We start from the raw sequence: 27,185 nt of genomic DNA, 5'->3' as shown, positions 1-27,185 counted from the left end.
TGGTAGCAGAGGACAGGGAGAACTCAAAGGGGGCCTGTGTATGGTTGCTGCATGGGTCCACAAGTATCACTTTTCACTTCAGATGTTCAGGTCCCTTTTGGTCTCTTTCCCACTGGATTATGAGGACGAGGAGGTCAGTCCAACATCAGCGTAGAGAGACTGCCCTTGTGATGATGATTAGTTTGAGCAAACTCCGGATAGGAAAGGTAATTTCAATTGCAACACATCAAATTAAATAATAATAATGAGGGGAAAAAGTGACAGATTGGTCATTTATTAATTCACTCCTCACTCTTCTAGAAATATGCAAGATTGATTGATTGAATGAATACTTTATTAACAGTTTGTAAATAGTACAGTGGTACGATTATACAATGGTGCTAAAACACAAAAAGCCCTAAGGGCTTGTTTCCGAAGAGCAGGCCCATTGCAAGTTGCTGCACTCTGTCCTCTACCCCAGTGGTTCTCAACCTTTTCAGGCCGCGACCCCCCAAAATAATCATATTTGAACTGGGGACCCCCCACCCTGACAAGCACTTGGAATTGTAAGAGTTGAGGCATTACATTTAGTTTGACTCGGTTCCACAGATAAATAATGTGAAAATAGCAAATCTACAAGCTTGCGAGGCGTTGTGAGCTGGTAGATCTGATAGGTAATAGATCTGTTAGGTAATATTTAACAATTTGGCCAATGTTTGATCATTTTTTTAATGGTATAGTTTGTTGATCACTTTTGATGCAGTAATTGTGTCTTTTATTATTTTGTTTAGGTTTTAAAAATGTCTTTGAATTATTTAAATTGTAACTTCAGAAATGTGCAGATACCCTGTCAACACTTGTGTTGACTTATGTTGGTTTGTTTACTGTTGAGTTGAGAGATCAATGTTCTGGGAACCCCCCAAAATCATTTGGGAACCCACAGGTTGAGAACCTGTGCTCTGAGCCATCCCACCCTAATGAGCAGGGGTTAGGTGAGTTCTAGTTGTGAGGCCAGTTTGTTTTGAGAGGTCTGAAGCCTTGTTTTTAAAAGCCTTTGTGGTGCCATGAGGAGCATGCATAGTCAAAATGAGGAGTAAAGGAGTGTAAAACCCTACTCACTTTCAAAACTGCCCTAAAGATACACCTTCAGGAGGCTGCAATTCGAAAATGTCTTAACCTACCCCCCCTACCCCCCCCCCCCCCTCTTTCATTTTCTTCTTTTTTATATCTTTTTTTCACTCTTCATACCAGTAACCTGTAAGCTGATTGTATGACATTCTGTATAGTAGTGTGTATATCTGTCTGTCTCTTATATGTCATCATGATTTGTGTGCATGGGGTTCTCATCTTAAACAAGCTAAGTGCTTAATGAGTCTTCCAGTTTAGTAGACCTTGTATTGTGAATTTGTACTTCCATGTACTGATGTTCTCATGTCTTACTAAATAAAAGTACATCAATCAATCAATGACATTGGATGAGTGCTGCAGCTAGTGTCCTCATTGTATCCCTACTGACCAACGAGGAGATCCTGCTCAAAAATCTTGTTCTTGGGTTGACTTTCCTGATTACCTTTGTTGCCATTTTTTCACTGGAAAGATTGTCCTCTAAAATACAACCCAGGTAGGTAATTTATTCTTTCCTTGTGATAACATTGTCACCGACTTTGACCGTGAAGTCTTTGGCCTTGCAGCAGAGGTTAATTCTGGACCCAAAAAGAATGGATTCAGTTTTGCCCAGATGTAATGATAGAAGAAGAAGATTCTTCTCGGTTCTTTCTACAAAAGCTTGTTGAAAGAAAGTCAATATTTCAGGAGTTTGCTGCTTCGACTACAGCCTTATAATCTCATCTCATGGTGTGGCTGTGAGTAACATCCACGCCTCTAGATGGCGGTAGACAAAACATCACCTCTTACGTTAGTGACCAGAAGGGCCGAGGAGGAGGAGGAGACTAGCAAAAAACACACGCATGCTGTCACTGCCCTTGAAGGACTTATATTAATCAGTTTGTGTTGTTAGCCTACACGTTTAGTTAGTTTACGTGTATGTAACACGTGTCTGATCTCATATCGCTTTCAGTTGGGCGTTGATGCTCATCTTCTCGCGCTAACAACATGTCTGGTAACAGTAGATCTTTATTGTTTCTGCTGAGCCGGTGTGTCGCAGCCAGACCCGTGACGCTGTGGAAGGGATCGAGTGTGTTGACAGTCAGATCATGTGGATCCATTCACCACCATCAGCACCGTAAATGGATCTCCTCCATGACTCCATCGCTGCAGAGCCTCTCTGCACTGTCTGCACTGAGGATATCTCAACACAGCCTTTGTACCAAGGTTAGTAGTTCCGTAAAACCAACAACAACCAACCAACCAACCACCTAATGAATGCTGCCATGTCTGCACAGTAAAATCCACAATCGCGATTAAAGCTGCAATCCGCACCTTGTACTGTATGTGATATGTATCCTGGATTCGAACCTGGTCCATTTCTATGGTTCATCCAAGGCCATCCCTACTTTTGTCGCACCTAATGAACATAAGGCAGTACTACTTGTCTACCAGTAGGTGTCCTACTACCTAGCCTACCCGACAAGGGTCTAAATCAGGGGTCTTCAACGTTTTTCACACCAAGGACCCCTTAGCTCAGAGAGAGATAAAGTAGGGACCTCCCCCCACTACATACTGTATAAAATTGCGTTTGCAGATTAAAGTTTTTCATAGATTTCATAGATAGCTCCATGGACCTGTTTGACAGCACTGTCATCAGTGTTTTGTAAATTCATGTTGTAGATCTGCTATTTTCGGCTAATGTTCCCCATCACTCAAAGATTTGGCGGACCCCCTGTAGTTACTCTGAGGACCCCCTGCACATTATACTGTGTACATATTCTACCTTACAGGCTGGGACACCCATTGAAGATGACTACTATACATATGCTACCTTACAGGCTGGGACACCCATTGAAGATGACTACCCACCATTGCCAGACTACAGCCCTCAGCCAGAACCAGAGAAACCGGAGGTGTTCATTGTTCAGGCCAAAGGGCTCCCATGGACCTGCACAGCTGAAGATCTACTGCAGTTTTTCTCTGGTGAGCATTTATAGCTCATATGTAAAGCCCTGTGTTCTAAGACCGAGAGCGCTGGAGATCCCTGACTGCCCAAGCATCCACCATGACACTCCTACGGCCCCCTAGGCCATGGGATGAGTGAGTGAGTGAGTGAGTGAGTGAGTTCTACCTGTAACAGCACACATGATGTGATCTGCTACTCATTTCAGAATGTAGGATTCGTGATGGGGCAAAGGGGATCCATCTTACTGTGAACGGCCAGGGGAAGCCAAACGGGCAGGCCTTCCTTGAGATGGAGAATGAGGAGGATGTGAGGAAAGCCTTGGAGAAGCACAGAGAGTATCTTGGTCCACGTTATGTTGAAGGTTTGTCATGCAGAACTTTGAACCTTAACGATCCTGGCCGTCCCTATTTGGGCATTTCCTTCTAGTTACATTTTTATTTTCAAAAGTTGTCTTTTTTTCCCGGCATGTTGCGACACCCACACTTGAGCTTTTATTTTTGCTATTTCTGAAATAGGACTCTTAAGTGGTTAAGCCAACATTCCTGTTCTATCTCATAGCACTGTTCTTTCTGACTTTTAAACCTTGCACAGCATTGCTCACATAACCAAATCCTTATTAGATTAATCTGTTGCTTAAACCAAAAACAGAATCATATTTTTAATTTTTTTTTAAGAAACTGGCTTCATTGACTTTTTGATGGCAAGCCAGAGGCTCAGCATCATTTCAGGGGACATTAAGTCGGGTTGATTCCCACTTCAGGATGAAGTAGATGAGTTTTGTTCCTAAAGAGCCTGCAGTGTTTCCCCATATTTGTACAGGCCTGGTGGGCCACCAGGCAAATGCCAAATCCATTCATTCAGAAATCAATAATCATGTGTTTTGGAACTTATTTTTGAGCAATAAATGCAGATAATTAAAAGTCTTCAAAATACAGTGAGTGAAGTTAGTGAACACAAAATTGCAGACGGTGTGCTGCGGCATCAGACTGTGACAATATGCCATCCTTCATGCTGTGTCTGTTTAGGGGTATTTCAGTACTCACTACTAGGCCTGAAAACAATTGTTAAGGGAAACACTGGCTTGTAACTACTTGGATTATAAAACCCTAGATTACATTTGATGGTTTTAATTAATAATATATTTATATTTGTACTTATTTTATTTGGCACCTTTTCCAATCTACTGAAACTCTAGCAGTTTTAAAGTTTATTATCCAGTCTATTTTGAGAAAGCAAATGGTGGAGTTTTGGATGAGGAATTGTCTTAAATAACCTGCCTTGTTCTGCTACAGTTTTTGAGGTGACAAACATGCATGCAGAGGCTATTCTAAAGCAACCAATCCATTTACCAGTCAGTGACGGGATGGTACGACTCCGAGGGCTTCCCTTCAATTCCACAGAGCAGGATATCATGTTGTTCTTTGCAGGTAGGTTGCATCACTGCCCCCATTCACTACAAACTAAAATATTCACTGTTTAACTCTGAGAGTGTACACACATGTAACCAAATGGACCCCGTAAGAGATCTGGCTATGTTCTTTTCCCAGGACTGGATATAGTGATCGGTGGGATCACCCTTGTCCTAGATCATAGAGGGCGAAACACAGGGCAGGCATTTGTGAAGTTTGCCTCCCAGGACCATGCCAACGATGCCCTCCAGAAGGACAGGGAGCTCATTGGTAACAGGTAGGTCAACACAGCACATTATGCTCCAAATATTCTGACATTTCTACTATTTAACCCTAGAACGTGAAAAAAAAACTCACCTTTCTGGTGAGAAAGCATACTTTAAACATACTTTATGCTCCGCCGTATGACAGTGTCACTTGCCAAATTGAGAGCTATGATGCAACGCTTTGTTAGCTTGACAATCAGTAGTCTGGCATAGCCAGACGCATCGGAAATCTCCACCTTCTGTCTGGTGACCTCTAAATTCAACATAGCGGCTAGAACAGTAGAGAAATCCTCTGCTGACAGGTCTACTCCCACTACTTTGAAAACCAATCAGGTCACCATTCCAATATGAAGGTCTGCCATAAAGTCTTTGCTATTCATTGTCAAATCTCTTAATTGTGTACACTCTATTTCAAGCCCCTACATTGAAGATTTAGATGTCACCAGACGTAGTGGTACTTTAGGTGGAGTTCTCTTATCATCTGGCCATGTGAAGACGTAGAAGAAGTTATTTTCGGCAAGTGACATCACTTCTACAGAGTATAAATTAGGCTTTACTAATTTACTGAGGAAAAATGGGGAATGTTCCAAAACAGCTTTCTTGACTTAATGCGCAAGAATAACAATTATTTTTGTTATTTCTATTTGAACTAAGGATTGTTATCCTAGAATGTAACCTGTTATCAATATTTTCAGATACATTGAGGTGTTCACAAGCAGTGAGAGGGAGAGTAATTTATATTTGATGACAGCTGAGCAAGCCAGCTCTCGCCCATCCCCAGGAAAGAGTGAGCCGGATAGGCAACTCTATCAAGAGAGCTCTCGCCCATCGCCAGGAAAGAGTGAGCCGAATAGGCAACTCTATCAAGAGAGCTCTCGCCCATCGCCAGGAAAGAGTGACCAGGTTATGCAACTTTATCAAGAGAGCTATCACCCATCCCCAGGAAAGACTGACCTTGTTAGGCAGCCATACCCCAAGACCGGTGAGTAGTGGTCAGTTAAGGCAATAAGCAAAGAAGATCAAATAAAAATGGTCTTATTTATATTTTGCAGAATGTAAATGGAGTCAGAGGGCCAATCTTAAAATTCATAGCCTTGGTTCATGTCACACTTTTTGCTCATGTATTTGAGGGAAGGTTTACACATTTGTAATTCACTGAACACACGTATGAAAATCTATCATTTAAACAGATCTACAATTATGCTGTTTCTTCCATCAGGATCCTATTATAGCTCTGCAACGTCGATTCATTATGTACATATGAGAGGGCTCCCCTTCAAAGCCACGGGACACAACATTGTTCAGGTAAAGCAACATCATGAGGTGCACTCGGGTGGCACAGGGGGTCCGCGGCCAAATACATTGTTAATTTGGGGGTCTTTGACATGAAAACGTTTGAGAAACGCTGATCTACACCCTCCCTAATGGACCGACCAGTCAGCAGCAACAAGGGAACGGTAGATTGGGAAGTGGGTATTAAAAGGATTGGGAGAAAAAGTGGTACCATTTAAAAAGAATAAAAAGCAACATCATGAATCAGCATAAAACGCAATGTTCAGATTCTGTTGTTGAAAATACTTTTCTTTTTGCCTTTCAGTTCTTCTATCCATTAGCTCTAACCAAGATCCTTATTGAATATGGCCCAGATGGAAGACAAAGTGGGGAAGCTGATGTGTACTTTTTATGCCACGATGACGCAATCTCAGCCATGTCCAGAGACAAGGCCCATATGGGTAAGTGTGATCTTACCAATAATTCAAGTGATCATAAGCAACTGTTGTGGTTGGATTACAGCTTGTAGTAATATCAGGTTTTCACATTATGTTGTATAAAAACAACAACCCAGCTTTGGTGTTGCATGCTTTTAAAAGTGCTTCTCATTTATTATTGTACTTAATAGAATTCAAAATGCACTGTCATGCGATTGGGCTGTTGACATGACTAAAACCTAAATAAGTTACTTAACCACTTAAACCCTTCATAATTTGTTGTACGTCAAATAGCCGGTCTACAGTGAGCTTGTAGATCGTCTATTTCCGCAAAATGTTTGCCTGTTATGACATGCCCGAATAGGAAGGCTAGTGTTCATGTGGTAAAATATTTAAAACATACATTATGTGAGCAACCCAAGCTTGTCGGTGTCTATGTATTTTTTCTCTGTGCTGATGTCACATAGAACTTTCACTCCTTTCCCCTTCTTAGGAGAGCGATACATTGAGTTGTTTCTGAACTCCGTTCATGAAGGGTGAGAAACGGCCTATACAGTAAAAATCCTTTGTTCATTGATCTATTTGTACACTAAACATTATAAATGTTCTCAGGGGGAGTTTGATCATTTGTTTTATTGTGCTTTGCAGGTGAATATGAAAGGACGTATCGCCAACAACTGCACGACAAGACCACTGTATAGTAATAATTCCTATTGCCTGACAAGAAGTGGATATTTAACAATAAACATTCCTGTGTCAATAGTTAATAGTACGGTGTTGTTTCTCACTGCTTGGAAATGTTTTACGTACAGTCATTATACTGATACCCGCATTACCCGGATATACATTTTGTATGTCTCCATTTCTCTCGGATTGGAAGACAATGCAGGTGTTTGTGTGGTTAGTTTGCGGTCCAGCAGTTAAAGCGGCACTATGAAACTTTTTTTTAAATGAATAAAATGTAATTTTGTCCAATCTGTATGGAGTGTTAATACAATACAATTTATACAATTGGGCTGGTGGTATTTGGTCTCCCTGCTCTTCTATTGAGGCATTTAGATCCATGTCAAAGGTCATGTCTGCACCTAGATGCAGGATCTGACACACATTTTGACCTGATGTTCAAGATTAAATTTATCCCCTGAGGAAGCAGGCAGGCTCTGTTAGCGCAATGGTAAAACATTTCGGAAACCAGGTTCAAATCCGGGGTAGAAGAGGAAAGTTACATGAATAATAGATAGCACTGACTGTGAAATGAAAGATTTCGTTTAAATATGACATTTTAAAGGTAGGGTAAGTGATATGTTTTTGTTAAGGTTTAAGCACTATATTCTGATAGTCATTGTCATAGTGTTTGTTCAGTAACCGAGGCCTCCCCGTCTCTCCAGCTCTTCAATTAACAGAAATCATTTTCAGGCGGGTTGAACATTTTGTCCATTCATTTCTTAGTGCCATCACTTCAAATTTCACTTGCTTAATCTGTATTCTGTGCAAGTTCTCTCCTGATTGGATAAAATCGGTATCCCGAACCTGAAAATGCATTTTCTGTTTACTAAAGAGCAGGAGAGACATGGAGCCTCCTGTCACTGAACAAACTCCATAGCAATGAGTACTATCAGAATATAGAGCCATTTAACACTTAAAAAAACACTTGAACCCTAGTGTCCCTATTCTTTTGCAAACAGTCACTGAAAATAGCAGATGTACTTGCTCATAATGCATTGTGGTGTAGAGGGCCTTGTATAGAGTCCTGGGGACCCCTATCAGCCAAGTACAGTATTATATTAAGTGGTTAATGATAAATTATATAGTATGTCACTGGGGAAATAGTGGATTTTCTCAGGAATAAAGACACCCAATAGGAGCTCTGTTATCACTCCCATCCTATTATAAACCTGAAAGTAAACATTTGAACCCATGATCACTTCTGACTCAATGAGCAGGAGCCATGTCTACATTTTGATGGTGCTTACATACGTACAGTATTCAAGAACCCGACTGCACTCACACTTTGAGCCTACACAAAAGTTCCGCTTTAAAAGACAATCTACTCTTAAATTAATGCCACCGTTTGTGTTCAGTTTTTGAATGCAAGTCATGTGCTGGCCAAGGGTTAGGCCAAATAAATGTATGGGCTACTTCATACAACTGTCACTAAGCTATTTTTTTAATAATAGGCTTATTCACCTGGTTCATAGAGACATGAGATCACAGATGAAACACTGGAAGCTATATTACAAATGTGCCCAGTAAAACTCAGTAAAATGTATTGATCAAATAAGACTTGACATCATCCTTTAACTTTACTCTTCCAGAATCAAAAAGATCATAAGTATTGGTTAGTTTTTTCATTTCCTCAGAGCAGAGTCAGACCGTTAAAAACATAAAAGCAGGAAGACAAAGGTTTTGTTCATTAATTATGCCCATTTATAACCTCTAAAACATAGAACTGCGTACTTTAAAACAGTAGTGCAAGTTGCTATTTAGCCAAAAATGGTTTAACGCTGAATAACTATTTTAAGAGCTAATGCAAATTATATTATCTTTGCCATGTAATTAAGTTGCAGCAAGTAGAAGAAAATCACACTAGCTTGTTCATCACAGTTTTTGTCATTATTAATGCCAGTTGTATTCAATACAGAGCACAACAGCGATCACTTTTCAGAGTTTGGTCATGATTAAACCAAGTTCTTAGCAATGCAAATATAAAATACATGTACTGACATGCATTGAGTCAATGAGCATCAACATTTGTGATTCAAAGTTCAATGAAACAATGAGAAGTTTCAGTGAATAGTATCCTCATACGATATGTATTTATGCGTTACGGTACAATTTTGTGGCTTGAAATATTAAAGATGCTGTGATATTATTTGGTTAAAAAAAAAAAAAAATGAAAAGCTCTATATTCGCCGTTGGTTGGACAACAATTTATCCATTCAGGAGAGAAGCCATTTACAAGCTTCAATTGTATAGAGTTCCAGTTTGTCTGCTCTCTTTTGTTTCATCACTTCCAATTTCATTTGTTTATTTTGTATCATGTACTGTATGAGTTCTCTCCTGATTTGATGCCAGAAAATATTTTCTGTTTATTAAAGAGCTGGAGAGACTGGGAAACCCCTGAACAAACACTGTATAGCAATTATTACTATGGGAATATAGTTATTTCACTTTTGTTAACAAAATAATATCACTTACAGCATGTTTAAATCTTGAAAACGTTCAATTTGTCCTTTTTCACATTTTAAAACAGATTAAAATGCTATCAGTAGACATTTAATAAATCCACTTAGTGGACATTGTAAAAAGAGTACACATTCTGATGAGCTTAAAATGCATCCCTAGCCATGGTAGTGAAAGCTTAATACAGTATGAAGAAAAACAGTTCCTTCAAGTCCATGACTACAAGGGCTCTATTAAATCAAAATGATTTTGAACTAGTGAATCAAAAAGTGCATTCATGGAGTGCGAGTATGTCCAGTAACTCAGAAATCAACGCCTTTGGTGTCATTCTTAAGACTATTTTGTCTTCATTCTCTTCATAAACATGAAGGGAGGATGTTTCAGGTTGGGCTTGAGGCGTATTGTTGCAGTAACAGAGAGTAGCAGGTGTTACACACATGCTCAGGGTTTATTGAGGATGGCAGGGGCAGCTCATTGGCCATACAGCTTTCACAGAAAACCCCATTGCAGTTCTTGCATTGTTTCTGTAAAAGAAAAGTAATACCGTTTTGTTTTATTGAAAGGAACAGCAGGGTTCCACAGTTAAATACCACACACATGATACATCTGAACCTTTATATTATTGTAATTTGTTTTAATTTTATATTCCTAAAAACACATGATTGTTGTAGTCATTTGTGGACTATAAAAAAGGTAGTAAATTACAGTATATTGCAAGTGTATCACTGTTTTACACTACATTTATAACTAGATTAATAAATGCCAAATGAATTTAAGCAAGTACATGTCAGCATGTAATCTTTCATATTCTGTAAGGACATAAAGGACAGTCTTTAATTATATTCTATTGCTGTACCTTGATCTTGTCAATGGAGTCATCTTGTTCACACATTGCACAGAGGGAAGGCAGGCTGATTTCAAGGAATGATTCTTCTGTCTCATCCTGAACAAGATAAAAATAACTATATTGCATCCAGAAAGTCTATCATTGAATGTTTGGTTCTTCATACAGTATGCTGTATGTATAATAGAGTTTGGTGTCAATGTAAATTGTGATAAATTATGACATTTATGTACAGATGGTTGATAGCACTGTTGTCAAAGGATCACAAAATAGACAGATTGTAATGAAAGCATTCACTGCAATGGTAGAAGAATATTATTTAGGAGTAGGAGTCCATTTGCAAGTGCAAAAAAAAATCCAATTTATTGTTTATAATCAACTAAATCAATTAGTTTGATTATACTTTGTCGTACAACAGTGTCACACAAGTCTGATCTAGCTTATCAATAACCTAGATCTCACCTGTTCATCCTCATGTTGAGACCTTTAAAAAAGAAAAGAGCAGAAGACAAATTCATTAAATAAATAATGTATTCAACACGTCCGTAAAACATTTACAGTGTAGCAATTGACATCATTTGTTAAGAGTTTAATGATTTTTAATCTACTTACATGCTGGAGCCAACACTTATTTTGTCCTCAAACACCACGTGCAATTGATCAGTCTCCTTTTTAACCAAGTCCTAAGGACAAAGGGTGCTATGTTAGTCGAGTTTATATTAATAACAATTCACAACCGCACAACAAAAGTTATCTCATGACACTTTACATGTAGAGCAGCTCAAGACTATACTCTATTGTACAAAGGCCCAACAATTCCCTCCTGAGCAAGTTGGCAAGGAAAAACTTTTAAACTTTTAAACAAGAAAAAACCTCCAACAGAACCTGGCTATTATGTGGGTAGCCATCTGCCTTGACCGGTTGGATTGAGAGAGAGAACTATTGTCTGTTTTTTTTGTTTAACAGCCAGAAGCACAGTGCTCATCAGTTATGCTTAACAACTTAAGCCTGATTTTAGTTGTCCGACAGTGGTTAAAGGAGAATTCCCTTTTTCTTAACTTTATATGACGTTATTATATCATAGGGCGAATGGTACAGTAGAACATTTTCATAACTCCATCCCAAGTCCACCGCAGCTAAAAACGTGAGCGGATGGTCTGTGTGCTAAATCTCGTAATTTTTTTGGGGTGATATCTGACGTTCATATTGACAGTAAACTCTCCACAGTGTTTGTGTTAGAAGCGGCCCTCCGGAATTTCACCTGTGATTTCATCCAAGTGCGCTTGTAAACACTACGGCGGCCCATTTGGGACAAAAACACTGTGGCCAGGTTTCTGTCATTATGAACGTCAATTATACAACAGGTAGTTCCGACCAAGCAATCTGATTGGTTAAAATAGCTATCTAGCCGTGCTTCAAACCAGCATCATAGCACGGGCCTAATCACATTAATAAATCACTCCGCACTGCAGTCCGCACCTGATTAGACCATATATGGCACAGCTGTGCTGTGACGTCACGCTGTCCCACGGTAGGAAAACAAACAGCACAGCGAAAATAGCCGATCTACAATTTCACAACGCGTCGCCAGGTATCGTACGCCGAAAATAGCCGTTCTACAAGTTCACAACGCGACGCGTTGTCAGCTTGTAGATCAGTTATTTTGGCCACGTGACACGGTCGTACGATGGAGCATATAGCCTACTGGAATTCATTCCACTGCGCAAGCATTGATAGCTCAGCTGTGTTGATGAGACGGTGCCTCAGGCTCATAGCGCTGCTACAGGGACTATTTAATGTCTCAGTCAAATAAACTCTTCTCTTTACAGGGAAACGGATAATAGCGAAACATTTTTATTATGAATTGCCCCACAATATGAATACATTTGGATGTGTTTTGTTGGTAACTGTTGTATAATCGCAATATTACACTCGAGGGTGTGCTTTACCTTACATTATTGGCACTTCAGTGATGCTCGCGGAACTCGGCTTCGCCTCGTTCCTGACCGCATCACTGGTGTGCCAATAATGACGGTAAAGCACACCCTCTCGTGTAATATTGCTTAAATATCACCCCCCAACAAAAACACATTTCGAGCGATATAAACTCGGGATGGAGTTATGAAAATGTTCTACTGTACCACTCGTCCTAGGATATAATATCATATAAAAGGTTAGAAAAAGGCTAGTCCGGAATTCTCCTTTAACAATATTTATTTATTTATTTATTTATTTTTTGGTTCTTTTCTGCCTTTATTTCGATAGAACAGTGTAGATTGACAGGACAATGGGGAGAGAATCGGGCAGTGACACGCAGCAAAGGTCTGTCAGGGTCGGGAATCAAACCCAGGACTTGCCATCAGGCTGCATCAGAGCCTACGTTTTATTTGGTATGCGCCTTAACCACTCGGCCATTGGCGCCCCAAGTAAGCATATTCTTGGTTAAGCGCCCAGTGGCGTACCCACTGTAGAGTCAGGGCAGGTCGGTCGCCTGCCCAACTAAGATCTCGCCTCCTCTAGAAAACCCAAATAACCTGAAAATGTGGTGCCAAAAGGTCATGTGTGCTTAATGTCCTCAAAGTCACGCATCCAACAAGCTTTGAACTGAGCAGATTGGACCTTCCGTTCCAGAGATAATGGCCAAAACATCTTGAAAACTGCCACTTTCGCCAGTTTTCGATCGCCGATTTTCGTTTGAAATGTCTTTTTTTGAGGTAATAGAGGGGAGGAGGGGGGGGCAGGGGGGGGTTGCAAAAAAATTCTCGCCTGCCCTAAATTTAATTCCTGGGGACGCCACTGTAAGCTCCTAGGCTATTTGAGAATCTTCACATACTGCATAATGACATGGCCAAAGTAGGGACGGCAGGTTGAAAGTGCTTAATTTATGTATACATATTTGGTCATATGGCGGTGTCACGTACTGAAAATAGCCGCTCTACAAGCTCACAACACGTCGCAAAGTATAAATCAGGTTTAACTCCACTTACTGACCCGTTTTATGACGACAACAGTTTTCCTACCTTTTGTATGTCCCCCTTGTGTTTCCCCTCTCTCTGGGGAGTACTGCGCTCCTCTCTGGACACAGAGTCGGGCTGTTGTTCACTCCTTCGCTCTTTCTCCTTCCTAAGCTCCAGTTCCAACATAGACCTGAGAGACAAAACCAGAAATCGTGTTAAGAAGCTTAATTTCTTATTGACGCCTTGTTAGCTGTAATGCAAAGAAGCAATTGTGCTTCTTTGTAAGAGGGTACACAAAAACTGTATAACTGCTATCATTTTATATAAAAAAATCGTGAATAGTTAATTCAATTTACCTCTGTTTTCTGAGCCACTCCACCTCCTCCTGGAGACTCTCAATCTTGTCACCAAACTCTTGTTTGAATAGCCGGTTAGCCTCTTCAGCCAGATCCCTCTCTCGCTCGGCCTGTTTGGATCTGGGTTGCACATAACGCTTATGGTAAAAAATAAAAACTTAAAAGGAAAAGAAACATGGTTGGAAAGAGGGCTCATGTCGAAAACAACAAACAGAAGAAAATCAAAATGCCAAAGAAATCTAAGAGGATTAAAACTTATAGAACAAAAATGTTCTTTAATCAAAGATGAAGCATGTTGTTTTTATTTACTTATTTTTATTAGATTACTACATTTTACACCAATGTTATGTTCACATACAATTTCAAATTATTAAAATTATTTTGCCCTATTTGGTCTTAGAATATCAAGTCCCTTACCCAGCCATTTAAGCATGATTTCTGCTTCTCCGTACGCCATTGTTATGGGCCGAAAACAGCACATCTACAAGCTTGCACAGCATCACATCCGCACCGGGAGCTTGTAGATCTGCCATTTTCGGCGCAAGACAGCATCGTACGACGGAGCATAAATAAAGCATTACAGTTTGAAGTACCTTTAATTACTGAATGACAAGAAAATCCTTTGATATAGGCTCTTAAATTACTTGAAACGCATCACTCTCATTTGGTCAATTTTTGTCTGACGGAAAAAGAAATTACAGCAAACTCTGGCCATGGCCAGCTGCCAAACTGTTGTTAAATGAACCCTTATTGTACATTAAGAGTATATTCTGAAGTCAACAGTTGTTTAACAAATATCCAAGATGCTTTTTCTCTGCAGTGGTAAATATGTGCACATTAATCAGTCCATCAAGTCATCCATAAGCATTGTCCGCTAGGGCAGAATGACATTATTCCATATACGGTACTTATTCCATCTACTTCTTTTTCTTTTTAACCTTCGTTAAATGCTTATGGGTAATTTTAAGAAATCGGACAAAATGAAATGTAGAATTGAAGAACGAAGGATAAGGGCTGCTAAAGGGGTCGATTCAGTCCATACTACTCAAAAGCTGATGTTGGAGAGACACTGCAGGAGGTTGTGGGAAGGTGGTTGGTTTTCAGCAACAAAGAACTATCATACCAAAAAAGAAAACGTCCTAGTTTGGTTATTTCTATATTAGGCAGGTTTATGGGTTTATTCAGAATTTGACTTATGAAACTATAACGTAGGGAGCAGGTGCGTTCCCTATGGCTGCGTCTCAAGCAGCTTCCCTGCAGCTGAATTCAGGTCTCTGGCCTGCTGAGCCATATGTTCCTCACTATTTAAATAAAAAAATAAAATGGCGAATGAAGGGAAGGGAATAATTAAAATGGTGGGAGAACAGATGGAAACAGGACAAAGAGACAAATCATTGCAGTTTAGGTGGCATGGTGGAGAAAAGAAAGCAAATTGTGTGCTCAAGCAAGTTATTTTTCATACCTACTTCTGTCACTGATCTCATCAAGTTTCATTTTTCACACTACAAATGAACTAATTTGACAGACAAAAACCAGATAAGCTGAATTTGTAACAGTTTTGTTAAATTTGTTTAGCTTTTCAAAAATGACTTTTTGACATTTTACCGTCTTGTTTTAATGTCATGACAATTCAATGACTCAGTGAATGACTCATCAAATGTGAATGTGAATTGTGGGCGACTTTGAGGGACAACTGTAGCCAACGGTGATAGATGTCGGTGTTCCTCCTCACCTGGTCTCCAACTGTTTTATAGTCCCTGCCATCTGATTGATCTTCTCCTCCAAGCGAACAATGGCTTCACTCTTCTGTTTAGAGGTGGAATCCGTGCTCTGCAGGAGAGATAGGTTGTTACTGGTAATAGACCGTCCCTCCGTCCCTCACCAATGCCATTAACGTGTGTGTGTGTGTGTGTCTGCATTCTTTTGTCAGTGCAGTTTTGAGTTGGGGAAAGTAATGAAAAACGCCCCCTCCAACCTCTCTGTTCTCCGAGTCTATGGCTAATGGCAACGGTTGCTAAGCTAGCATTGTACAATCACTATTGGGGGGCAGAGCTTAGCAAAAGGTCTGATGGTTTGAGCAGCAGGGGGCCATTGTTATGTATCTGGTCAACTTTAACCGCTTAAACCCTCTATACTTAGCAAACTTGACCGGGTCGGCTGTGTATATATCAGACATCCTGCAAAGTCATTGGGGGAATGGGATTTGTTTGAATGCCAGCAGACATCTAATACATTTACCATGTAGTTGGTATAGTGAGTGACTAAGCTAAACATGCACGCCACACATAGTTACAGTTCCGCAAGTTTCATTTTCAGGTGGTTGTTTGTGCGTTCACAGACAAGGTTGTCTTTGTTAAAGAGCGGAGCAGAGTTGGCTTTCACCACTATCACTTGTCATGTTCGTGTAAACAATCCTACCGACACCAGGTCAAGTTCCTTGCATATAAAAAAAAAAAATCACTGAAACTGAAAAGCTGATCAATATCAAAATGCTAATCAGTACAATCTGATTATGACCATGCTCCTGTTTGGACAATGAAGTCAAAAGCCTCTAGTTGGAGGGCAGGAAACTGATAACCCAGCGCAGTGTTTTCTCGGAGTCCCACACAAGCATGAATGAAATCCAGTCAGCACTGAGAAGTAAAAATGAGAAGTATTGAGAGCTTAAACCACCACTGTAGATGTAGCGTCCCCGATGTGGGTGAGTCAGCATTATTCCGCTGACAATGTGCAAGTCTGACTAATGACAGCCATATCTAACCTGCAAACAAATATTATGTCCCTGTCCCCTTTATTTGGAAAAGCACGTAGACTGGATATGATAAATATGCAATAAAAGCCAGTGTACTGTTCTTGTGGTGGGTCCACCTTTTTAGTACACTAAGTGCCCGGACCGCTGGCCAACATTAACGTTTACAAGTGTCCAGAGCCATTGAAAAGTGCTATATAAAATAAAATAAAGTTGATCATTAATTTGAATCAGCTGTGTGGAGAGAGATCTTGTAGGGTAAGTAGGCAGACCAATATGACCCGTTCTGATTTCTGTCAGGTTGTGTTCCCACATTATTTACTGAACGGATCACTCAAATTAACTGACTGTCAACAGGAAGTGATGCCCCTAATTACGGCCTCATGGGACACTAGAAACGTGTGGATACTTAATCATAAGTCGAATTGCAAAAATAACTGATCTCTATTTTTGTGTCAAATGTCATGACAAACCATAACAATGAAAGACATTACCAGGGCACAGAATTAACTTTTTTTCCCTTAGTGTCCCGCAAGCCGCAACTGCCTTGAATTTTTGTGTCCCAGACACAACTAAGTGTATTTATATTTTTTTCATTCAGAATAATAATATAATTAAATCACTTTGTTTCAATAACTTGTATCACTTTATTGACTCACTGTGGTCCGCCATGGAAGTTCTGGTAGTTGTTCCATGCAATTAAATTGAATACTTATCTGTATATCTGAACATTTTAAATCATTTTAGTAGGTCTTTGGCCACAGTCAGTTTCCATTATTCTTTTAGTCACTGGTTGCGTTAGTGTTTCTTGTTTATCCTGACAACCACTTCTCAATGTGGGGCAGTATGAGTAAATCAATAGCATGATGAAGCCGGATGATCTCCATTGTCAACTGATACTACATTGTCTTCACATGTAGCGAAGCACATTTTATTGAAATGGAGTGTTACCTGTGACTTATGGGTAAGTTGTTGATTGATGGCACGAAGATCGTCCAGCTGCTGCCTAAGTTCCACTAAGGCATCCTGCTTCTCACAAATGTCCTTCTCCAGCATCTTCATGGACAGCTCCATCTCTTGCTTCATACCTATTTGCACCTCCAGCTCCTTTTCCACATCCTGGAGAGACAGACAGCATTTCCAAATTACATACAGATTATTTCATGTCAACAGACACCAATCTGACCTTAGTCTTACCTATGGGATATGCAGGGCTATGTTGTGCACACACATGCATGCATGCAAATTAAGTTTTAATAAGTCATTAGTTTAAGGATCAATAATTAATAAAATAAATTTGGATGGCCTCTATAATTATCGCCCCAAATCATCCTCCATATAAAAAGGTATACAACTCATAAAAGGCCCAAACTGACCAATCTAAGAAGAGTTTCTTCTTTAAGCTGCTTGCGTGTTTCACCCAATGCTTGTCCATCCGGGGTTGAATCGCTTCTTAATGCCTGAAAAAAGCAGAAACAACATTATTGAAACCTATTAAATATTTTTTGAGTGTGCTTTTGGTATATGCATTTGGCAGTTTGTTAACTTTAAGCCCATCTCCTGACGAGGTACGATCACGGCATCATTTGAATGGTGCCAATGTAGAACATTTTAAATCTAACATCTAGGTGCATGTCTATAAAAGAAAGAAAAGGACAATTGTAAAAAAAAATCCTGAACCTTCAGCTTTTTAAAGAATGTACAACTTTTTTCTTAGCTGTACATAGCATCACAGATTAGATAGCCTCGATCTCCAGGCTTTTATTGTTTAGTTTTGCTAAAAAATAAAAGCCTGGCCCAGCGCGTCGGTGTACTCGGTATGAGGAAGTGTTTCATTTCCCAACCAACCAGAGTGCAGTGGGCGTCGCTCGTAATGTTGTGTTAACGGGGCGGGGGTTGACGGACAGATCGGTGAACCAATGGGATGAGGCGCAATCTCTCGCCGGCTCTATACACCCGCCCCTCTACACAAAAATCAGGAGCGTTGGGGACAGCCTACAGATTAGATAGTGGGACAACTTCTCTCATATTTAGTGTAGAGCAAAAACAGGAGGGGGCCAAGTATATAGGCCTGGTGGACTCCGGTCAACTAAGTGTGTATATGGTTTAAGTAGTTAATGATGAGTTAACCTTCCTATTGGACTCCAGCTGGTAAGAGCTCTCCTCCTTCACCCGTTCTACATCCTCTTGCAAGGTGATGATCCTGTTGTTTGCCACTGCAAGCTTTGAACACAATATTCAAAAAGTCACTTTAACAAACAACTGGATTTAGTTGCATATTTATTTTTGTAAGAAACTTATATACACAGTATACAATATTGTGTATTCCCCCAGGGGGAAATTTAACAACAATTCTCACCTCTTCTGTTAGCTTTGTGTTGGACTTTTCAAGAGCATCCACCTTGGCCTGAAGGTTATTAACTGATGCACTGTGAGGTTGGATGAAGAAGATATGATGTAAAATTGCATTGGTCAGACCAAACAAGGCAACTAAACAGAGTGAGTCCAATTATTTGAAGCCCTGCCTCCACATACCTTAAATGTCTATTCAGTTCCTCAACATAATTCTTCTGATCAAGAATTGCTGTGATCTGGCCATCACTGACATAAGAGAAACAGAACAGGCATATGAAACTGGGGAAATATACTGTAAAAATAAAATCACCACGATTCACAAAGAAAACAATTTGTCTGATTTACAGTTAACCACAGGGTGCCTTACTTGAAGAAATGTCAACAATTATGACTACTGAAAGCTGCTGCTAGGCTTTTAACTAAAACCAAGAGGAGGCAGTTCATGGCCTGGCACCTAATTACATTTTAGGAGCCAGGCTGCACACAGACTCATAAGAGGTTAATTATGAGTCTGTGCAAAGCCTGAGGTCTGCGCCTGCTGCTTGTTCCAGAGTCAAGCCTGAAGACAATTGGTGACCGTACCTTTGCCGTCAGGACTCCTCGAGTCTGGAACGACTTGCCTGAGGTGCTCAGACTTCTTTTAAGTCACTTCTTAAAACGTACTGATGACAGTACCCTTTGCCCACATGGACATTTAACAGTTTTGTTCTTTGTTTGTTTTGTATTGTATTTCAGCATTGCCCACTCAGAACAAATATTGCACACCTGCCTGACCTGGAAGGGGGTTCCCTCTTTTGTTGCCCGATTGAGGGTGTAAGGAGTAAGGACTAAGGAGTCTCATTATTTAGATGATTAGATTGAAATCAAGAAAACATAATAATAAACACATAAATGATATGCAACTCAACGTGCTGCATGCTACAGATAGGTATTTGGCACAGAATCCAAAGAGTCTGCTGAATTACGAAGTAAAAATCTGCAATCAGTCATTAATACTAGCCGGCATCAAATAAGCACCAAGTGTTATGCATTACTGGAGCAAATAAACACCCTGTTCTTAAGGGAAGTGTCACAGTATATTCAGAACCTTTGAAATGCATCATTCTGTGATATTAAGTAGGTCTTACTAACCCCTCTGTACATTTGCTGCTTTGTCCACCATCTTTGAGGTACATTGAAAAATCTATAACTCCAACCTGTGTGCAATTGAAAGAGAAAAGCAGGGTAAATTTTCACACAGTATAAAGCAGCACATTTTCTTTCGTTTGGGAATGGCAATTAAGATTACTAAACAGTAAAATCGAAGTTAATTTAACAGTTACATTAACTGTGCATATCTTGTTGTGTTGAATAAAAAGGTTGCCCTGCAGAATGTCCAGAGGAAATATGAACATGGGTGCAACAGTTATTTGAACTAAACGTCCTCAATTGTAAAAAACGTAACTTATTTTAATAGAATTATAGATTTAAAAAAACACCTCACCTCAAATAGCTCACTATGTTGTGAGCTTGTAGATTGGCTATTTTATATATTTTAGCGCGATACCGCTGTGTGATGAAGTGTTAAATAGGACTTAATTGCTTAATCAGATTAATTGATTTAGTCAATCGTAAAGAAAATCATATATCATATATAAATATATATGAAAATTATTCTATTAATCAAAAAATGTATTGATAGTGATTCTACAGTAAGAAAATAATCCATAGTTGCTGCCCTAATATGAACATTGAATGAAAAAGAGTGTGACCTGGGAATCCAAGTCTTCTCCCTTCATACAGAGGTTGGCATCAATGACATTTAGTCCAACCAGCAGCCCAGCAATCACAGCTCCTTCCTCCTCCATCATCAAGGCATTTGGTTCATAGAATTCACTACAGAAGAAAGACAAGAAAGGTGTTACAACACAAAAAAAATGTGTTTATTTTATTGCAGTGGTTCTCAAAGTGTGGTCCAGGGATCCTCAGGGTTCCTCGAGGGGGTTCCAGGTGGACACTTACTGTACTTACAGGTCTGTAACTTACAGGTCGGAGAGTTATGGGGGTCCTTGAAATTACAACGTTTGAGAGCCACTGTTCTAACACACCAAGCGGTAGTACTTAAAGGGATACTTCACTTTCACATAAAATAAACATTAAAAATATATATAAAAAAATGAAAGAAGTTATGGCAAAATAAAGGCCCCCTCACACATTAGTAGGACACTCTAATGCGTGAGGGGGCCATGAATTTTCCATAACTTTTTTCATTTATTTTTAATATATTTTTTAAATGTTTCCCCGGCCCTAAAGTGAAGTATCCCTTTAATGCTTTTATTCTTGAGAATGAAAGACTCAACCATGAGACAGTTCAAGTTTTAGATGGTAAGAGGGTGTAATCACACCTGAGCAGGTCCTTTCTGTTTATGATGGTCTTCATGTAGTCGGAAAGTTTCTTTTGCATTAAGGCCAGTCGTAGCCAGGCACGTCCTCTTCCTAGAGGGGTTCTGTAACAACAAGGTATTTTTTGTCACTTACCAATGACAAATTAAGCACATTATTAATACTTTACCGGCCTACTCATATCTAAAAACAACCATTTTTACAGCCACCCTAGAACTTTCCTAGATGTATATTAGAGACATGAATGGTACCTTTGTCATTTAAATAAACCCAATTTCAGCTTTGCTTTCAAATATATTGTCAAATACATGGTTTTCATAACATGTTTTCCTTTTATGTATAAATACAATCACCCTGTTACAACATCCATCTCTCCCGCTGAATAATAAATAAAAACAAAATAAATAAATCTCACATGGCCTGTCCATAGAGACCTTATAGGAATTAACATAGTAACTTACTTGAGGCCAGGTAAGTCTTTCACACTTGCAGTGATTTCCCCGGCCTCAGGAGTTAGCTTTTCCACCAGCTCCAATGCTCCCCAAAATGACTTGTTCTGCCCGAGGAATGTTTTCTTGGCTGATGATTATAAGCATATTGTTTGTTATAAGAATGCGTTCTTTTTTCTTTCTATAGGAATTTGAGATATGGAATCATCATATTGGATATAATCATCATGACTAGGCAACTGAGGCAACAAGCCAGCAGCTTTTCACAGATACAATGTTCACAGTAGTATACAGTACTATAGTCATTATCAAATACCCAGCCTTTTTGCCCTATGTGAGGAGAGTCATATAAAACATAGAGGGTCATAACCGCTATTAGCCTGAGGTCTGAAACGGTAAGGGCAAGTTAAAGTGCCAGCACATGCTGAATTATATGTTTTCTGGTTATCTTTGTGACTAAATAAGGTATGTGATAAACAAATTATTGCCTGTGCATTCATTAATTATATGCCTTAGTAGTAACCAACCTTATTTGGATAACCTCGGGCAACAACGAACAACAACAACAGTGATAATCTATATCTACATTCAGTACATTGGCTTCAGATAGGCATCAATGGAAGAACAATGATGGACCAAAATGCAATACACTTACTTTTCAATCCATGCTTCAGGCAATGTTCCATGACAACAAAGAACTGCTGGAGAGGTGCATAGTCTGAGTCAAGCGTGCGACCAAGGTTAAGTGCTGACTCAATCAGTCCCTTGATGCTCAATTTGGCCATGTTCATCAGGTTAAGCCTTTCGATGGCAATAGGATCCTTGGGATCTAGGAGGGAAACAAAAACAGAAACAAGACATATAGATAGTTTAATAACATTGTGGCTTCCGTGTGCAACTGAAAAGGCTTTCTTTCAGGCAGTACATAGTGTATACTAGCCTAGTAAGCCAACAACTTCAAATGTCAATTTAAAAACACACTATAGCGGGACAATTGCTTTCATTCATTATTTTACACTGGGCTACAGTGATACACAATATATCTTGAACAATGCATAAAAATCACCAATGATGTTCTGATGTGCTAGTGTGAGCTTTATATGCTAAGCCTCAGCTGAACTGTAAGTTCCATGTGAGCTGCGCTGTGGGACTGGTGCTGTATGCATGTGGTAGTGTGAGCTGTGCTGTGATTCACTGCTTCTAATAACGTGAAGCTACATTCAGGTCAATACCATAATTTCGGCAGGCTAAATTACTTCTGTGTTATTCAATCTCAGTCCAACTGTTCTTCTTGGCATCTTCTGTGGTAATTTGTATTACCGCAGCCATTCACTTGTAAGATGCTCAAAAGCACCTTTCTCAGAGGGACAAAAGTAGTGGTTGTTTGGTGTTCACCGCAGGTTGAGCGGGATGTTCGGTCTTCCACAAAGTAACAACAAATCAAAGGAGCTTAAAGAAAATAGTTTGATATACCTTTAATCAAAAGGTGTGAAAAAACTATTTTATCTGTCTGTTTCCTCTTTTGTCAATTATCATATCCTCAGTAAGCCAACACTGTTTAATGCCATATATCTCAAATTCGATCTTCATGAGATATTGTGAACTGTATGATCTGCCCAGCATTGTAGACACCTCACAGTACTGTATGTAGACTCAATATTTTTGATCTTATCTATTACATTCCAACACAAATTGGACATTTGTAATGGATGGACATTGTCTCATTTATTTGATCAATTATTCAAACAGGATGACATTGCATATCATTTTCCCTTTTCTGTATTCATGTATTCAGATTTAAATAAAGAAACCAGAATAATTAGCGTTTCCAGGTAACGCGAGATGAAATCAATATTTATTTTGTCCTGTCTGTAAGGATTCCTAATACCACAGCTGACTTCTGTGATGAGAAGCATGGATTTGGAACAAAAAATGCATCAAGAGCATCACTTCACTGAGTCAAGTAGAGATGCATTAAGAAAGAAATGGTCTGAGTCTTATCTGCATCCACCTCATCTTACTCTGCCTCTGTTTGTATTGTTACCACTGCTATCTATATAATTGTATTAGCAACCCACTAACATATTTTGAAAACCACAGGCTAAATTGTTGCTGTAGTGTAATGTGGTGTTTTTTTGTTTTGACCATTTTGTCTGTCTTGCTTTGTGTGTCAAACTGGGGACTTGCCAATGTTTGTGTTATCCAGAAGTTGGGAGAGTTAAGGAGAGGGCGATGATGAATAAACACAATTTCAATAAATCTAACTGCTCTTCAACTGCATTTTGTTAAGTAACACAGGATAGAATACAATGTTCAATGCATTAACCTATGCAAAGTAGCAAAGTATGTGTTTGAATGTAGCTATATCCTGTTTTGGTTTAATGGTTAGTGCAGTACGCATGCGCCAACAACATTCATGCCTATTTCAACTGTGTGATTAGCCGACCTGCGTTGCATCTCCTCATAGGCTGAGGAAAAACCAGGGCCTAAAACAAGTATAAATGAATCAGCGTTGTCTGGGAAAAGGTTGTTTTGTCACCTAGTACTTCCTGTCCATGCCACACCTTATTTACAAGCAGAGTCATCCTCCCACTAACAGCTCAATGAGGGCCTTGTGTGTGCAGCTTCATGGATATCATGCTCCATGTTAAAATGAAATGTCATAGCCTAGAGATAAGCTACATTACTAGAATTCAGTGTGCTTCCTGGGGACCTGCTACCACCACACCCTGTTTAGAAATCACACTGTGCCACAAATCCCCCCATACACTAGACTAGCCTGACACATTACCTTCATGAGCGGGCTCTGGGTCTGGGGTAAGGGAAATATCATTGAGCTCGCGCAGGCAGAGCCATTCGCCGTCAACAGAGACACGAAAGTTGCAGAGGTAAATGGTCTCCCGGGCTGCCTGGGTGATCTTGTCGGTGGTGGGGGTCGGGGCATCGCTCTGAGGCGTCTGATCAGACATGATGACTCAGCTGATGCGAAGCAAAACTAGCATCAACCGAGGGGAAGGACGGGCAGCGTGTGTTCCAAAAGCAGATCGCACAAGAAAAGGCCAAAATAACAAGCTTGTAGAGGAAAAGAACCCCGTCTTTGATCAGGACCAATAAGATGGGGATGGGGCTTTCAAGCAGGTGTCTGAAAGGCTGTCTGGTTCTCCTCTCCTCTATGCCTGCATCCTCTTCTCCTCCCTTGACAAAATGAGTAAATGCTGCTGTTCCCTGCTCTTCACTCCTCCTTGCCAATCTCCCCCGTAGTCCCTTTTGTGCAGCTTGGGGATTTAAAATGCGAGAGAGCACCGTGTTGAAAAATCACAACCTCCCTGTGGGTCAGCTTAGCACTGGTTCCCTCTGATTGGACTGCTTGGGCACCGCAGTGAATGCTCTGGCCTGGGTGGGTGTTGACCAAGATGGCTGACAAATATATGCTGGATAGTGGAACAGACGTCACGTGAGCAGATGGTGCATGCGTAAAAAAAGGGGGGGGAGGGGGTCTCATGATACTCATCTAATGCTAATGATGCAGCAGATGACTCCTCTGTGAAGAGGGAAGCTACTATTCAACAATCCAGTTAGGTTATCTAACTGCAACAGTGATTTATTCTGCATAACAAACACATAAGTGAGTGAGCAACTGTAGTCATAAATCAGGGGTTTTGAAGCACACTTGGATGCAAAATATGACATTCACTGAAGGAAGTAAATTTGATAATGTGGTTAAACCGAGATGTCAACTTGAAAAAACAAACAATCTAAAAATAATACAATGTCTGTATTATTTTGAGATTGTTTGTAGACATTCATAAAAGACTATATTCCTGTGTATGGACAGAGTCCAGACCTACATATAATAAAAAATAAAGTAGACAGTCAGACATGCAATGGCCTTACCACTTACTAATTACAGTAGGGTTTATCAGTTGACAGTAAAAGGACCCTGACTCTGCAAGTGTTAAACACACAGTGAAATCCTCAGTGTCAATCTAACCATGTGTTAACTCTGAGACTGAGGTGGGGGGCAAGGGTCCCTTTTGATCAATGTATACACACAGGGTTAAACTTACACCCAGGATTTGACAGTGGAGGCTACTGACTGACTGGCTGACTTTTGAGAAGGCAGCTGGTAACAACCATGACAAACTCCACAGGGCCATGTGTGTGAGTCATAGCCCTGGTCCAGAGACAGAACTCCCAAACGCTATGAATGGACCAGAGCTGTAAGTGAGTCACATTAAACACCAACATTCACTAAAAGTAACCAAAATGCCAGCTGCTTGTTTGTTCATACAAATGATCAGTCATTTCAACAGTTTCACAGCTGAATTTGTGATTAAGAAACAAAAACGACACTCGATTTTTGACCAGTTCCCCCTTACTGTAGCATTGTTTACTAGCAGTCTATAAGTTAGCCAGCTAACGTTAGCCAGGGTGTTAATTCATATGCAACGTTAGCGGTTTCAAGTTCACAATGCACAACAATAAATACAATGAAATAAAGACAGAAATAATAAAAACACTTTTCTTTTTTTTAAAGAAAGAATGAGAAATACACTCCTCCGAATAAACGAATACTGGAACCAGGGTTGTAAAAAAAAAAGGACAGCATTTAGCTAAGAGGCTTAAAGCAGTAGCACTTACTTTTACATTTCGAGTTGGTTCTCTCTATGTGGAACTGGAACTGTCGCGGAGCCGGACAGGGTGGTGGTGGTGGTGTTGGGGACATGGATCTGGTTGGGGACAGCGACGTCCCCTGCTGTATACTCTTCCCGAACCTGACATTAGCGGTGGAGTTGAGCGCCTCTTTGAAGAAGATGACCGAGGTGGGAGACAGGGTGTCCTCCGGACTGTCAACGTGTCCGTTCTGGTCGTCCTGGGACGACGCGGACAAACTTTGCGAGACCTTCGGGGAGTCTGGGGACTGCTGCAGGTCTGCTGTTGTCTTCTCCCCCTCCGCCATTCTTTCTGTCCTCACTTCGCTTGACTTCTTCACGTGACAACGAGCAGCGAGCCCAGTGACCGCATGTTATGGTATTGTGACTGTTTGACGGTAGAAAGCTGTGGTTTGTACCCAGTACGTACGCCCCAAAAAACACACTCCTAAATATCACTCCTTCTCTCTCCTTCTTTCCTGTTTCCGCCGCACTGTCAACTCGCCCTCATATTAAACAGATACACCGCTTCCGGTTGGAGACTTCAAAATAAAACGCAATTTTCTTCTTTCTCGCTTTCTCTTTATTTCTTCCAGTTGAATAGATGGGTTTCCTGTTTGTAAACATGAGAGGATGATGCGCGCGCAGTGGAGGGTTGAGCAGTAGAGGGCGCTATTACCCGCAGCAGCTCTAGTCAAATGTACATTCATAAAATAAATGGTCTTCACCGGGTTTAATGAAAGTAGATTAAATGATGCAGTTTGTAATATCTTCTTTACTCAATAAAAATGATTTGTCGGAAGTTGGATCTGTTTGTATATA

At 40.1% G+C, this 27,185-nt stretch overlaps 2 protein-coding genes across 9 annotated transcripts; one reads left to right on the top strand and one right to left on the bottom strand.

Annotated features, from left to right (window-relative positions):
• The first annotated feature begins 1,929 nt into the window (after positions 1–1,929).
• On the top strand, positions 1,930–7,396 carry grsf1 (G-rich RNA sequence binding factor 1). Of its 3 annotated transcripts, XM_080432753.1 has the most exons (10): positions 1,930–2,310; positions 2,877–3,069; positions 3,258–3,413; positions 4,345–4,479; positions 4,600–4,738; positions 5,423–5,709; positions 5,947–6,032; positions 6,325–6,460; positions 6,930–6,972; positions 7,085–7,396. In XM_080432753.1, exons 1-10 carry the CDS (start codon positions 2,092–2,094, stop codon positions 7,086–7,088), a joined length of 1,398 nt encoding a protein of 465 aa, XP_080288879.1. In that variant the 5' UTR covers positions 1,930–2,091; the 3' UTR covers positions 7,089–7,396. The 3 variants fall into 3 exon arrangements, with proteins under 3 accessions (XP_080288879.1, XP_080288878.1, XP_080288880.1); XM_080432752.1 differs by lacking the exons at positions 6,930–6,972; positions 7,085–7,396 and having other exon boundaries at positions 6,325–6,585; XM_080432754.1 differs by lacking the exons at positions 6,930–6,972; positions 7,085–7,396 and having other exon boundaries at positions 2,925–3,069; positions 6,325–6,583.
• Positions 7,397–8,514: 1,118 nt separating this feature from the next.
• Positions 8,515–26,845, bottom strand: rufy3 (RUN and FYVE domain containing 3). 6 transcript variants are annotated; one of them, XM_080434477.1, is made up of 18 exons: positions 26,353–26,845; positions 22,367–22,540; positions 21,724–21,841; positions 21,265–21,366; positions 20,632–20,755; positions 20,012–20,076; positions 19,061–19,126; positions 18,885–18,954; positions 18,656–18,748; positions 17,902–17,985; positions 17,477–17,644; positions 15,509–15,606; positions 13,777–13,896; positions 13,484–13,610; positions 11,076–11,146; positions 10,926–10,947; positions 10,476–10,562; positions 8,515–10,143 (listed from the first exon to the last, which is right to left on the bottom strand). In XM_080434477.1, the coding sequence occupies exons 1-18, from the start codon at positions 26,669–26,671 to the stop codon at positions 10,000–10,002; spliced, it is 2,052 nt and encodes a 683-aa protein (XP_080290603.1). In that variant the 5' UTR covers positions 26,672–26,845; the 3' UTR covers positions 8,515–9,999. The 6 variants fall into 6 exon arrangements, 5 of the variants coding, with proteins under 5 accessions (XP_080290603.1, XP_080290604.1, XP_080290605.1 ...); XR_013933525.1 differs by having other exon boundaries at positions 10,021–10,143; positions 13,777–13,913; XM_080434478.1 differs by lacking the exon at positions 8,515–10,143 and having other exon boundaries at positions 10,537–10,581.
• Positions 26,846–27,185: the final 340 nt, after the last annotated feature.

This window comes from Gymnoscopelus braueri (assembly GCF_963280865.1).
Source record: "Gymnoscopelus braueri genome assembly, chromosome: 7".
In the NCBI taxonomy this organism is placed as follows: domain Eukaryota; kingdom Metazoa; phylum Chordata; class Actinopteri; order Myctophiformes; family Myctophidae; genus Gymnoscopelus; species Gymnoscopelus braueri.
Note: the sequence above shows the minus strand (reverse complement) of the source record. Positions and strands in the feature narration are given on the sequence as shown.

Excerpts from the sequence above, each read along its gene's own strand:
- rufy3 (XM_080434477.1), bottom strand. The coding sequence starts at position 26,671 with ATGGCGGAGGGGGAGAAGACAACAGCAGACCTGCAGCAGTCCCCAGAC. Across the intron at positions 10,948-11,075 it reads ATAAGTGTTGGCTCCAGCAT|GTCTCAACATGAGGATGAAC; the intron begins GTAAGTAGATTA and ends TCTTTTTTAAAG. Across the intron at positions 10,563-10,925 it reads CTCAACATGAGGATGAACAG|GATGAGACAGAAGAATCATT; the intron begins GTGAGATCTAGG and ends TATCTTGTTCAG.
- grsf1 (XM_080432752.1), top strand. The coding sequence starts at position 2,092 with ATGTCTGGTAACAGTAGATCTTTATTGTTTCTGCTGAGCCGGTGTGTC. Across the intron at positions 3,070-3,257 it reads TCTACTGCAGTTTTTCTCTG|AATGTAGGATTCGTGATGGG; the intron begins GTGAGCATTTAT and ends TACTCATTTCAG. Across the intron at positions 6,033-6,324 it reads CGGGACACAACATTGTTCAG|TTCTTCTATCCATTAGCTCT; the intron begins GTAAAGCAACAT and ends TTTGCCTTTCAG.